Here is a 13892-nt window from a genome sequence, read left to right as displayed (position 1 = left end):
TCTGTAATGGCTATTAAATCGTATCCATTTGTAATGATTTGTGCCGTCAACTCATTTACTTTATTTCGAATGCTGCATGCGTTTAGGTAGTGTGTTTTAATACTAGTTTTTAAACCATGATTTTTAGTTTTGACCCCTCCTGCACCCCCTTTATATTCAGACATATTGTCCCTTCCTATCACCTTGTGGTTTACACTTACCCCAGTGCTACTCTGCTCTGTTGCCTCCTGCTTTTTGCATTCTTTCTTGGGGTCCTGTTCATCTGAGCTCTCATCCACTCTAACTAGCTCAGAGCACTCTCCTGGGTTCCGAATACTCTTCGCATTGAGGCACCGAGCTTTCAGGCTTGCCTTTTTATTACACTTTGACCCTTTAGAATTTTGCTGTACAGTGGCCCTTTTTGTTTTTTGCCTTGGGTTTCTCTGCCCTCCACTTTTACTCATCTCCTTTCTGTCTTTTGCTTCTGTCTCAATTTTGTTTCCCTCTGTCTCCCTGCATTGGTTCCCATCCCCCTGCCATATTAGTTTAACTCCTCCCCAACAAACACTCCCCCGAGGACATTGGTTCCGGTCCTGCCGTCTGCCGCGATTCTTCTCCCTAAGAACTCAACCTCTGGCGCCAGGAAAACACACTTCGAATGTTTCAACCTGAGTCCTAAGCGATCTAGCCGACTTAGAACCTCTTCCAGGTTCTTCAAGTGTTCGTTGGTGTCCCAACCTGTCACAAGTATGTCGTCCTGGCAGGCTCTCCATGTTCTTTTGAAAAATTGCCACGGCCGATCGAATCCCAAACGGGCATCTATTGTAGATGAACAGACCTTTGTGCGTGTTGATGCAGGTGAGGCCTTTTGAAGATTCCGCCAGCTCCTGCGTCATGTAGGCCGAGTTCAGGTCCAACTTGGTGAACGTCTTTCCTCCAGCCAGGGTCACAAATAGGTCGTCTGCATTGGGTAGCAGGTACTGGTCCTGTAGCGAAAAACCGTTAATCGTTACTTTATAGTCCCCACAAATTCTGACCGTGCCATCGCCTTTGAGAACCGGAACAATCTGTTGAAGTCCACCGGCACAATGATGCCTTCTCGCTGCAGCCTCTCCAGCTCAGTTTCCACTTTCTCTCGCACCATATATGGCACCGCCCGTGCCTTGTGGTGGATGGGTCGTGTACCGGGAACCAAGTGGATCTGCATTTTCACCCCCGAGAAACTTCCGATACCTGACTGAAACAACGACAGGAACTTGCTCAGAACCTGGGCACATGAGGCATCGTCGACAGACGAAAGCGCTCGGATGTCGTCCCAGTTCCAGCGGATTTTTCCCAGCCAGCTTCTACCAAACAGTGTGGGGCCATCTCCTGCTAAAATCCATAGTGGGAGTTCGTGCACTGCTCCATCATTGGAGACTTTTACTGCTGCATTGCCAATTACAGAGATCAGCTCTTTAGTGTAAGTTCTTAGCTTGGTATGAATGGGGCTAAGCTTGGTATGAATGGGGCTAAGTTTGGGCTTGTGTGCCTTGTTACACCACAGCCTGTCGAAGGCCTTTTTGCTCATGATAGACTGACTAGCATCTGTGTCCCGTTCCATGGATACTGGAATTCCGTCCAGTTCAACTTTTAGCATGATCGGACATTTTGTGGTGAAGTTGTGTACCCCGTACACTTCTGCCTCCTCGGTTCGAGTCTCTAGTTCAGCCTGATCCGCCATGGATCAGTCCTCCTCTGCAACGTGGTGGTTTTCAACTCGTCTGCACATTCGCTTGAGGTGTCCCACTGATCCACAGCCTTTGCACACATAGTGTTTGAAGCGGCTCGATAATCACCTCCGCAGCGCCAACAAGTTGTTAACTGTCTCGCATTAATGTTTGATGGCGGACTCTGGGTCATCTGAGGTCGTGTATGTTCTGCCATATGCATTCCTGCCTGAAAACGACGTTACTTTGTGTACACTACTCTTTATGCTGCGAAATTTGTTTGGTGTTATCGCTGGTGGACATAAATGCTTGGGCTATCGTTATGGTTTTGCTCAGGTTTGTTGTTTCAACAGTCAATAGTTTGTGAAGGATAACCTCATGGCCAATGCCAAGCATAAAGAAGTCTCTTAGCATTTGCTCCAGGAATCCATTGAATTCGCAATGTCCTGCAAGGCGCCTTAGTTCAGCGACGTAGTTCGCCACTTCCTGGCCTTCAGACCGTTGACATGTGTAAAATCGATACCTTGCCATCAGAACGCTTTCCTTCAGATTTAGGTGCTCCTGGATCAGCATACACAGTTCTTCATACGATTTGGTTTTGGTTTCACTAGAGCTAGAAGATTCTTCATGAGGCCATAGGTTGTTGCCCCACAGATGGTGAGGAGGATCGCCCTTCGTTTGGCAGCGTTCTCATCCCCTTGCAGCTCGTTGGCCACGAAGTATTGGTCGAGTCACTCCACAAAGGCCTCCCAATCGTCCCCTTCTGAGATTTTCTCCAGGATACCAACAGTTCTCTGCATTTTTGCGTGATTGTTCGTTATCTCGTTGCCAGTTGTTACGTTCATAATAAAGTAATGTAACTGAGTACTGTAGACATAAGTAAGTGTGACCTTCGCTCCTTTATTCAAACTCCAGGGTGTTGGTATAGTATGGGAGGCCTGCTTAGATACAATGCTCCCAAGGGATGCTGAGATCCCTTGGGATTCCCAACAGGTATGCCCTCTGGTGGCAGAATGATCCAGGTTACACAGAGTCCAGTCAGAATCTTATACGTTTCTATAAGATCCCCTCTCATCCTTCTAAACTGAAGTGTATAAAGGTCCAGTTGATCCAGTATCTCCTCATATGTCAGTCCAGCCATCCCTGGAATCAGTCTGGTGAATCTTCGCTGCACTCCCTCAATAACAAGTACATCCTTCCTCAGATTAGGAGACTGAAACTGAACACAATATTCCAGGTGAGGTCTCACCAAGGTGCTGTACAACTGCAGTGAGACCTCCCTGCTCCTATACTCAAATCCCCTCGCTATGAAGGCCAACATACCATTTGCCGCCTTCAACAGCTGCTACACCTGCATGCCACCTTTCAATGACTGATGAACCATGACACCCAGGTCTCGTTGCACCTCCCCTTTTCCTAATCTGCCGCCATTCAGATAATATTCTGCTTTCGTGTTTTTGCCCCCAAAGTGGATAACCTCACATTTATCCACATTATACTGCATCTGCCATGCATTTGCCCATTCACCTAACCTGTCCAAGTCACTCTGCAGCCTCTTAGTGTCCTCCTCACAGCTCACACCGCCACCCAGTTTAGTGTCATCTGCAAACTTGGAGATATTACACTCAATTCCTTCATCCAAATCATTAATGTATATTGTAAATAACTGAGGTCCCAGCACTGAGCCCTGCGGCACCCCACTAGTCACTGCCTGTCGTTCTGAAAAGGACCCGTTTACCCCGACTCTCTGCTTCCTGTCTGCCAACCAATTCTCTATCCACGTAAGTACATTACCCCCAATACCATGTGCTTTGATTTTGCACACCAATCTCTTGTCTTTTGGAAGTCCAAATACACCACATCCACTGGTTCTTCCTTGTCCACTCTACTAGTTACATCCTCAAAAAATTCCAGAAGATTCATCAAGCATGATTTCCCCTTCATATATCCATGCTGATTTGGACCGATCCTGTCACTGTTTTCCAAATGCACTGCTATTTCATCCTTAATGATTGATTCCAACATTTTCCCCGCTACTGATGTCAAGCTAACTGGTCTATAATTACCCGCTTTCTCTCTCTCCCTTTTTTAAAAAGTGGTGTTACATTAGCTACCCTCCAGTCCATGGGAACTGATCCAGAGTCGACTGACTCTTGGAAAATGATCACCAATGCATCCACTATTTCTAGGGCCACTTCCTTAAATACTCTGGGATGCAGACTATCAGGCCCTGGGGATTTATCAGCCTTCAATCCCATCAATTTCCCTAACACAATTTCCCGCCTAATAAGGAATTCCTTCAGTTCCTCCTTCTCACTAGACCCTCAGTCCCCTAGTATTTCCGGAACGTTATTTGTGTCTTTCTTTGTGAAGACAGAACCAAAGTATTTGTTCAATTGGTCTGCCATTTCTTTGTTCCCCATTATAAATTCACCTGAATCCGACTGCAAGGGACCGACGTTTGTCTTCATTAATCTTTTTCTTTTCACATATCTATAGAAGCTTTTGCAGTCAGTTTTTATATTCCTGGCAAGCTTCCTCTCGTACTCTATTTTCCCCCTCTTAATTAAACCCTTAGTCCTCCTCTGCTGAATTTTTAATTTCTCCCAGTCCTCACGTTTGTTGCTTTTTCTGGCCAATTTATAAGCCTCTTGCTTGGATTTAACACTATCCTTTATTTCCCTTGTGAGGCATGGTTGAGCTACCTTCCCCGTTTTACTTTTACTCCAGACAGGGATGTACAATTGTTGAAGTTCATCCATGTGATCTTTAAATGTTTGCCATTGCCTATCCACCGTCAACCCTTTAAGTATCATTTACCAGTCTATTCTAGCCAATTCACGCCTCATACTGTCGAAGTTACCTTTCCTTAGTTCAGGACCCTAGTTTCTGAACTAACTGTTTCACTCTCCATCTTAACAAAGAATTCTACCATATTATGGTCACTCTTCCCCAAGGATCCTCGCACAACAAGATTGCTAATTAGTTTCTTCACATTACACATCACCCAGTCTAGGATGGCCAGCTCTCTAGTTGGTTCCTCGACATATTGGTCTCGAAAACCATTCCTAATATACTCCAGGAAATCCTCCTCCAGCGCATTGCTACCAGTTTGGATAGCCCGGTCAATATGTAGATTAACGTCGCCCATGATAACTGCTGTACCTTTGTTGCACACATCCCTTATTTCTTGTTTGATGCTGTCCCCAACTTCACTACTACTGTTTAGTGGGAGTTGTGTACAGACCACCAGTGTTTTCTGCCGTTTGGTATTCCACATCTCCACCCAAACGGATTCCACATCATCCAAGCTAATGTCCCTCCTTGCTATTGCATGAATTTCCTCTTTAAGCAACGCCATCCCACCTCCTTTTCCTTTCTGTCTATCCTTCCTAAATATTGAATACCCCTGGATGTTGAGTTCCCAGCCTTGGTCACCCTGGGGCCATGTCTCCATGGTGCCAATTACATCATATCCGTTAACTGCTATCTGCGCAGTTAATTCATCCACCTTATTCCGAATACTCCTCGCATTGAGGCACAGAGCCTTCAGGCTTGTCTTTTTAACACACTCGGCCCCTTTAGGATTTTGCCTTGGGTTTCTCTGCTCTCCTCTTTTACTATTCTCCTTTCTATCTTTTGCTTCTGCCTCCATTTTATTTCCCTCTGTCTCCCTGCAAAGGTTCCCATCCCCCTGCCAATATTAGTTTAACTCCTCCCCAATAGCATTAGCAAACACTCCCCCTAGGACATTGGTTCCTGCCCAGGTCCTGTCCGGTTTGTACTGGTCCCACCTGCCAGAATCGGTTCCAATGTCCCAGGAATTTGAATCTTTCCCTTCTGCACAACTCCTCAAGCCACATATTCATCTGAGCTATCCTGCGATTCCTACTCTGACTAGCATGTGGCACTGGTAGCAATCCTGAGATTACTACTTTTGAGGTTCTACTTTTTAATTTAGCTTCTTGCTCCCTAAATTCATCTTGTAAGACCTCATCCCGTTTTTTACCTATATCGTTGGTATCTATATGCACCACGACAACTGGCTGTTCACCCTCCCTTTTCAGAATGTCCTGCACCCGCTCCGAGACATCCTTGACCCTTGCACCAGGGAGGCAACATACCATCCTGGAGTCTCGGTTGCGGCCGCAGAAATGCCTATCTATTCCCCTTACAATCGAATCCCCTATCACTATAGCTCACCCACTTTTTTTCCTGCCCTCCTGTGCAGCAGAGCTACCCACGATGCCTTGAACTTGGCTGTTGCTGCTGCCCTCCCATGATGAGTCATCCCCCTCAACAGTACCCAAAGTGGTGTATCTGTTTTGCAGGGGATCCCTGCACTACCTTCCTTGCACTGCTCTTCCTGTTGGTCACCATTCCCTACCTGGCTGTGTACCCTTTACCTGCGTTAAGACCAACTCGCTAAACGTGCTATTCATGACATCCTCAGCATCGCACATGCTCCAGAGTGAATCCACCCGCAGCTCCAGTGCCACAATGCGGTCTTGCAGCCGGATGCACTTCCTGCACACGTAGTCGTCGGGGACACTGACAACGTCCCTGACTTCCCACATGTTACAGGAGGAGCATAACACATGTCCGAGCTCTCGTGCCATGACTTAACCCTTAGATTAACTTAATTTGGCAACAACAATGCTAAAGGTTACTTACTGATAAAGAAAAAGAAAAACTACTCACCAATTACCAGCCAATCACTTACCCCCTTGGCTGTGACGTCACCTTTCGATTTCTTTTTTGCCTTCTCTCCCTGCTGCAGCTGCACCAGCTGGCCTCCTCGACGTCCCGCTATTCCCGTGAACACTCGCTCCCCGGACTCGGAGTGTGGGCCTTTATAGGCCGCTAGCCTCCTCGATGTCCCGTTGCTCCAGTGAACTCTCACTCCCCGGACTCCGAGTGTCAGTGAATGGATAGCTTTTTTAAAGCTACAAAGTACTCACTGATACTCTCGTCAATTAATTGATCTCATGTTCCAAAACGATAACTTTCAGCAATTTCCAGGGGCTCAGGACTGTAGTGCTGTTTTAATCTTCTAATTGGTTAGAATCTCCGTCAGTGGCTTGTCTTTTGGCTTGAAGAGAACAAGCACATTTTTCAGGGTTTCATGCACCTTGGGGCCTGCTTCAGTCAGGAAAGTAGCCCGTTTTCTTTCTAACACCACCTGATTACAGTTTTCATCGGGGATTTCACCGATACTATTTGCGGTGAAAAACATTTCTCGCCGCTCCACATACACTCCGAAAGTCTCGGTCTCAATGGAACTCACCCAAGCGCCCTATTATTCCCATAGACGCGGCCATCTGGACTCTTCAGTTCAGCCAAGTGTGCTTGTAATTTACCTTGGATTTTTAGCTATTCTGCAAAACAAAGAATCTCTGAAAGTCTCTCTCTTGTTTGGCTGGATGATCCACCAACAAAAATTTCCGCTCGGGAATCCGACTATCCTAACTTTATCGCCCATGTGATACATTCTTTACAACAGCACAAACACACACCCACAAGATGACCGGACAGGAACTTGTCATGTGATCTTGTCACATGACCGTTGATTATATACATCATTAGTTGCATTGCCACAGTGATCCACTAGGTGGAGCAGTAGTCCACTAGGGAGAGCTCTTTATTACAAGAGCAAAATAGGAACAATGCAATTTGATCTCGATATAAATGTAATTCTATGTACTACAGATTGAACCTCCCTTCTCTGGCACTCCCTTATGCGGCACCACCCCTCGTCCGGCACCATTCCCGGCCGCTCCGACATGAACAAATTGAAGTCCTTCCTCGCTGCCGACTCCCGCAATCGCTGACCTGACCCCACGATCCACCGCCCAACCCTCCCTCCATGATCTTACTGCCGCACTCCCAGCCCCAAGTCAGCCAGCCCCGATATCCCTTTGCTTAGTACCTGTACCATCCAAATTAACATGACTTCCCCCCCGTCCGGTAAAATCCCTTATCTAGCACAGGCCAGGTCCCGAGGGGCTCGGATAAGAGAGGTTCAACCTGTACCATTGTTTTCAGTTAGAGAAAAATATCTACTGGAGTCACCTTGTGACCCAATCAACTGAAACAAATGAGCTTCTAGCTTGAGCAGGAGGCAACTATAGCAATCCCTTAATTATAAAGTGCCTTAAAACCAATCCTTAAGGTCCCAAACTACATCTTAATCAATATTCTAAGTCTCGGTCATCCCAAATTCATGGTTGAAGGAGGAAAGCATGTTGGCAGAGAGGCAGTGAGTGGCATTGATAAAGGGTAGGATTTTGCAACAACGCATTATTAATTTATCTTCTCAAAGTGACCATATGTCTGTCTTCTGCTTTTACAGACACTGCTCGAGACCACAACCAACCTCCTGAACCATGATCTTCATTGGTCACTCTGCAATCTTCGTGGAACAGTTAGTAGGGGTCTGAACCCCAAACAGGAACACTGCAGTGTCTGCCTGCAGCAGTACAAGAGGAGACAAGAAGGCACAGAGGAAGTCATCGTTTTCAGGTGAGTGCAACCTCCTGTTGGCAGTTTCTAATAGCCACATACAACCTTTTACTAATCCATGTCCATTGAGTGCTTCTTTAATGCTTTGTTAGTTTCCAAAGAATTACATTTTGGTTAGTATATTCACTTTGTTTTTCATGTTTGCCTTTCCATGACATTTAATTTTGTACTAACAACCAGAAAGGAAATAGCTGAGTAGTGCTGATAAAAACTGTGTTGTAATGGGTACACAGGAAAGGTTCATAGGGATATAATAAAGATTGCACAAAAGCACAAAAATCTATATGTTCAGAGGATCAATAATGAACTCCTCAAAAGCAGCGCAAGCAAAGGAAAAACAAGAGAAAGCTGGCCTGCTAAAAACTAGAGTTGAAGTGATTTTATTTCTCTCTTCATTTGAAGAATACCATAACATAGAAAATAGGTGCAGGAGCGGGCCATTCGGCCCTTCGAGCCTGCACCACCATTCAATATGATCATGGCTGACCATTTTTGCAACTTTAGTACCCCATTCCTGCTTTCTCTCCATACCCCTTGATCCCTTTAATCGTAAGAGCCACATCCAACTCCCTTTTGAATATATCTAACGAACTGGCCTCAACAACTTTCTATGGCAGAGAATTCCGCAGGTTCACAATTCTCTGAGTGAAGACGTTTCTCCTCATCTCGGTCCTAAATGGCTTACCCCTTATCCTTAGACTGTGACCCCTGGTCCTGGACTTCCCCAACGTCGGGAACATTTTTCCTGCATCTAATCCGTCCAATCCCGTCAGAATTTTATATGTTTCTATGAGATCCCCTCTCATATTTCTAAATTCCAGTGAATATAAGCCTAGTCGATCCAGTCTTCATATGTCAGTCCTGCCATCCCGGGAATCAGACTGGTGAACCTTTGCTGCACTCCCTCAATAGCAAGAATGTCCTTCCTCAGATTAGGAGACCAAAACTGAACACAATATTGCAGGTGAGGTCTCACCAAGGCCCTGTACAACTGCAGTAAGACCACCCTGCTCCTATACTCAAATCCTCTCACTATGAAGGCCAATGAGCCATTTGCCTTCTTCACCGCCTGCTGTACCTGCATGCCAACTTTCAATGACTGATGTACCATGACACCCAGGTCTCGTTGCACCTCCCCTTTTCCTAATCTGTCACCATTCAGATATTCTGCCTTCGTGTTTTTGCCACCAAAGTTGATAACCTCACATTTATCTACATTATACTGCATCTGTCATGCATTTGCCCACTCACCTAACCTGTCTAAGTCACCCTGCAGCCTCTTAGCTTCCTCCTCACAGCTCTCACTGTCACCCAGCTTAGTGTCATCTGCATACTTGGAGATATTACATTCAGTTCCTTCGTCTAAATCATGAATGTATATTGTAAATAGCTGGGGTCCCAGCACTGAACCTTGCGGTACCCCACTAGTCATTGCCTGCCATTCTGTATAGGACCCTACTCTTTGCTTCCTGTCTGCCAACCGGTTCTCTATCCACGTCGATACATTACCCCCAATACCATGTGCTTTAATTTTGCACACTAATCTCTTGTGTGAGACCTTGTCAAACTGTGTCTTAATGGTTTCCACAACTTTGTCAATTAACATCTTTCGCAATCAACAACATTTATGCAATGGGACACGAATTATGTGAGAATTTCCCATGTTTCCAGTTAGTTAATATTTTTATTTATAAAGAGAATTGTTTTTTCTTTGCTGGGAGGGAGAAAAATCAAAGAACCATGTAATTTTCATTGCAACATCACACACAAGCAAAGCTATGATGGTTTTACAATGTATTTTGCTGCGCTTGACATCATCGCATTGCATGCTTGATAAACAGCCAAAAATGTTTTAACAAAGACTTATGTAATACAGGCCCCTATGTTAACTCCGGGTGGGTTTTAGGTGGGTGGGTAGCAATGTGAGTTAGAAACTCACCCGCTGCTCCCGAAATTTTGAGGGATGCACAACATTTAAATCCCACCAGCCAACTTCCTACCCGTTCTGAGCGGAAAGTCAACAGGAAGTGGCAGAAAATAACATGTCCCAGAGGCTGTCCGTCAATCCCAGGTAGATGCCGGGATTGGTTGCTGGGGCTGTCTTGCAGGCATCTCACAATTGGGGAGGAGGTGGTGAGTCTGTGGCAGGGTATGCCTCAGTTCTGCTTGTGCGTCCGGGAGAAACACTACTGTTCCTCCTGGTCACACAAGGAAAGTAAAAAAAAATTACTGCTTGAGCCCCTTCTGACCCTGGCTTCTCTTCCTTGCTGTCTTTGCCTGGAGGGAGAGCTACGACGGCTTTCTGCTCAGGCTGTTGAGTTAACATTGTAGTCAGGTTCCGATGATGTTATGAGGACCTGACATGCATATGTGCAAAAGGACCTCGCCTGCTTTGGGCGGTTGTCCTTGCTGTCTGCTCAATACAACAGAGGAAATTTGGAAATTCCAGCAGCTCGAGGGTTGACAAGTAACGTAGTTGATTTTAACAACCCACCTGCCCGGTTTCTATCGGCAGGTAAGATTAAAATCGCCCCCCACAGTCTCATTGTTTATAGACAAATGTCTGTGAATGGGCTGCAGTTAGGGAACCTTCATGGAAAAACATTTTGTCTTGAATCTTGTGAAAAGCAAGAGTTAATCTAACTAGAGAAAGCAATCGTGAGAGGACTCAGCTGGGAAATTAATTGACCAGTCGTCATGGAAATAGCACTAATATAAGCACAAGTGAGATGAGCTCCTAATGGCAGCACAGCTGGACCAGAAGAATATGCTGCACTCTAATTGTGCGAGCTGTGTTAACACAGACATGGCTTATTTCAATGTAGCACTTGGAGAGCATGGATGGGAAAATTGTCTTCCAGTGCCAGGTCAATGTAAGCTTGATTTTTGATAGTAGTTACATGACAGGTTGTTACTGTCTATCAATCTGATAATTTAAAGATGTTGAAAGATTTCCTCAAGCAAGTGAAGTAGTAGGGTTGTGTTCCCCTGATATCACTGAGCTACATTCTTATTTATATAATGTATGTATGTAGCTCGTAATACCATGTGATGAAAAGCTCTTATCTCAGATTTATTTTATATACATGAGGCAATGCTTGACTGAACGACTTCCTTGAGAACCACCAGCAGTAGAAACAAATACAAAAAGCTACGGGCTAGCTCTCAACATCAGCTTGTGCCAGCCAGCACAGTAGCAATTCATACATATAAGCCCTGCTTAGTTTTCTGTGGCACCAGTATCGTAAGCAAAATATATTGATGCTGCATATCAAATACAATACAATATTCATACACTTTCACACAACTTTTATGCAATAGGATGATTGGTGAGAATGACCCTTGTTTCCAGTTACTTATTAAGTGAATCAATCTTCTTTGCTGGGGGAGAGAAAATTTTAGAGACACATCATTTTCATTGCAACAACATCACACACAAAGCATTGATGGTTTTACAATGTATTTTGATGTACAGAAACATAGAAAATAGATGCAGGAGTAGGCCATTCGGCCCTTCGAGCCTGCACCACCATTCAATGAGTTCATGGCTGAACATGCAACTTCAGTACCCCATTCCTGCTTTCTCGCCATACCCGTTGATCCCCCTAGTAGTAAGGACTACATCGAACTCCTTTTTGAATATATTTAGTGAATTGGCCTCAACAACTTTCTGTGGTAGAGAATTCCACAGGTTCACCACTTTCTGGGTGAAGAAGTTTCTTCTCATCTCGGTCCTAAATGGCTTACCCCTTATCCTTAGACTGTGACCCCTGGTTCTGGACTTCCCCAACATTGGGAACATTCTTCCTGCATCTGACCTGTCTAAACCCGTCAGAATTTTAAACGTTTCTATGAGGTCCCCTCTCATTCTTCTGAACTCCAGTGAATACAAGCCCAGTTGATCCAGTCTTTCTTGATATGTCAGTCCCGCCATCCCGGGAATCAGTCTGGTGAACCTTCGCTGCACTCCCTCAATAGCAAGAATGTCCTTTCTCAAGTTAGGAGACCAAAGCTGTACACAATACTCCAGGTGTGGCCTCACCAAGGCCCTGTACAACTGTAGTAACACCTCCCTGCCCCTGTACTCAAATCCCCTCGCTATGAAGGCCAACATGTCATTTGCTTTCTTAACCGCCTGCTGTACCTGCATGCCAACTTTCAATGACTGATGTACCATGACACCCAGGTCTCGTTGCACCTCCCCTTTTCCTAATCTGTCACCATTCAGAATGCAGTTGACATCATTGCATTGCATGTTCGGCAAACCACCAATAAGGTAATTTACGCAACTTCATCGCAACCATGGCACTATTGTATAGGATTTGGCTACTTTTGAGAAAAAAAAACCATTACCCCTGACCAAACTACCACTACTGAGGGCTACTAAAAGGTGGGTTTAATTAATATTTTCAGTGGAATAACATGAAACTAAAAAGCAAACGCTATAGCAACAGTGTACTGCATATGATAGGAAGTTATGAAACACAGTAATTTGGTCATTGTAAGGCTTCTTTTTCTAATGAAATAAACATTGGCACAGAAGTTGCGCACGGACCCAGCGAGGCCTCGCAAAAGCCGATTCTCGGCACGCAATGTGCATACGCCGAGAACCAAGATTTCTGCATACAGATTCTACGCATCCCCGAGAGAAGGACATCCGCGTGGCAGAAATTGGGCTATTTACCCAACTCTTGCCAAATGAATGTCCTTCAAACTTTTACTGGTAAAGTGCTGCCTGTGGGTTGAGGAGAGATTTCCACACAAAACACTGTTTCTACCTTGCAGTCATCAACAATAAATCAAGACAACAAGTAGTGATTCAGTGATTCTAATCCCTGTTTGTTTTTGTATCTCTCCTTAAAAGATTTAAGATTGTGTGTAACAAATCAGAATGCCCTTACATTGGAATATTACAAGGCAGATATTTGACTGACTGGTAGAAAACAGATCAATGGAAACCAATTGCTGCACCATTATCTCTTTAGCTAACTTTAATGAGTTGCTTATTTTCTGACCATTTCTCTGATGAAACCAATAAAACAAGGAGTTGATGAAGTGGTTGTTTGCATATAAACAGCGTGGCAATTGATATCTATATCTGACTAACCCAGATTTCAAAATAAATTTTATGAAGCAATCCATTCTTTATTTTTTAAATTCTATTTTAGGTTTTAATTTTCTTTTCTTTTTCTTTATCTCGTTTTCTTTCTTTTCAAACCCCAGCCCATGTGGGGTTTGATCAAGCTTTGGTTGGGGAATATTTTTTTTGTCTTCCTGACCTGGGCCGATGAAAAATATTGGATATGACTTTGAGTTTTTTTTACATGAAATATAAAAGATACTGTAATAGTGAGCATGTGTTTCTATACTGCATCTGGTTAGATTATTGTAATAATAGTGGATCGTCACATTATTTAAGATCGTCACAGCAAGTTCCTTACCAGAAGATCGAGCTTGCCACTAAATATAGCTTCCCATATTTCCCAAAATATCACAAAGGCAAGTACAGATAAGAGATGTGATTTGGCCCATCTCTCTATTAGAAACTACAGTCTCCATTTAATTGCCTCTTCCAGAATATTTAATATTCAAGTATTGATCGCTCTACAAACGAAGATGGTTGTGGTTGTGGAAGGCCAATCAACTCAGCCCCAGGACATTGCTGCAACAGTTCCTTAGGGC

The 13892-nt window shown here is 44.5% G+C and overlaps 1 protein-coding gene across 1 annotated transcript in view; it reads left to right on the top strand.

Moving 5' to 3' along the window:
• The window catches only part of vps8 (VPS8 subunit of CORVET complex), a 961193-nt gene that overhangs the window by 582710 nt on the left and 364591 nt on the right, over window positions 1–13892 (top strand). The window contains exon 42 of the mRNA XM_070876055.1: window positions 8041–8210. Coding sequence (XP_070732156.1) covers window positions 8041–8210 — 170 coding nt within the window. The remainder of the gene's footprint in view (window positions 1–8040; window positions 8211–13892) is intronic.

This window comes from Pristiophorus japonicus, chromosome 3, assembly GCF_044704955.1.
Source record: "Pristiophorus japonicus isolate sPriJap1 chromosome 3, sPriJap1.hap1, whole genome shotgun sequence".
NCBI lineage: Eukaryota > Metazoa > Chordata > Chondrichthyes > Pristiophoridae > Pristiophorus > Pristiophorus japonicus.
Note: the sequence above shows the minus strand (reverse complement) of the source record. Positions and strands in the feature narration are given on the sequence as shown.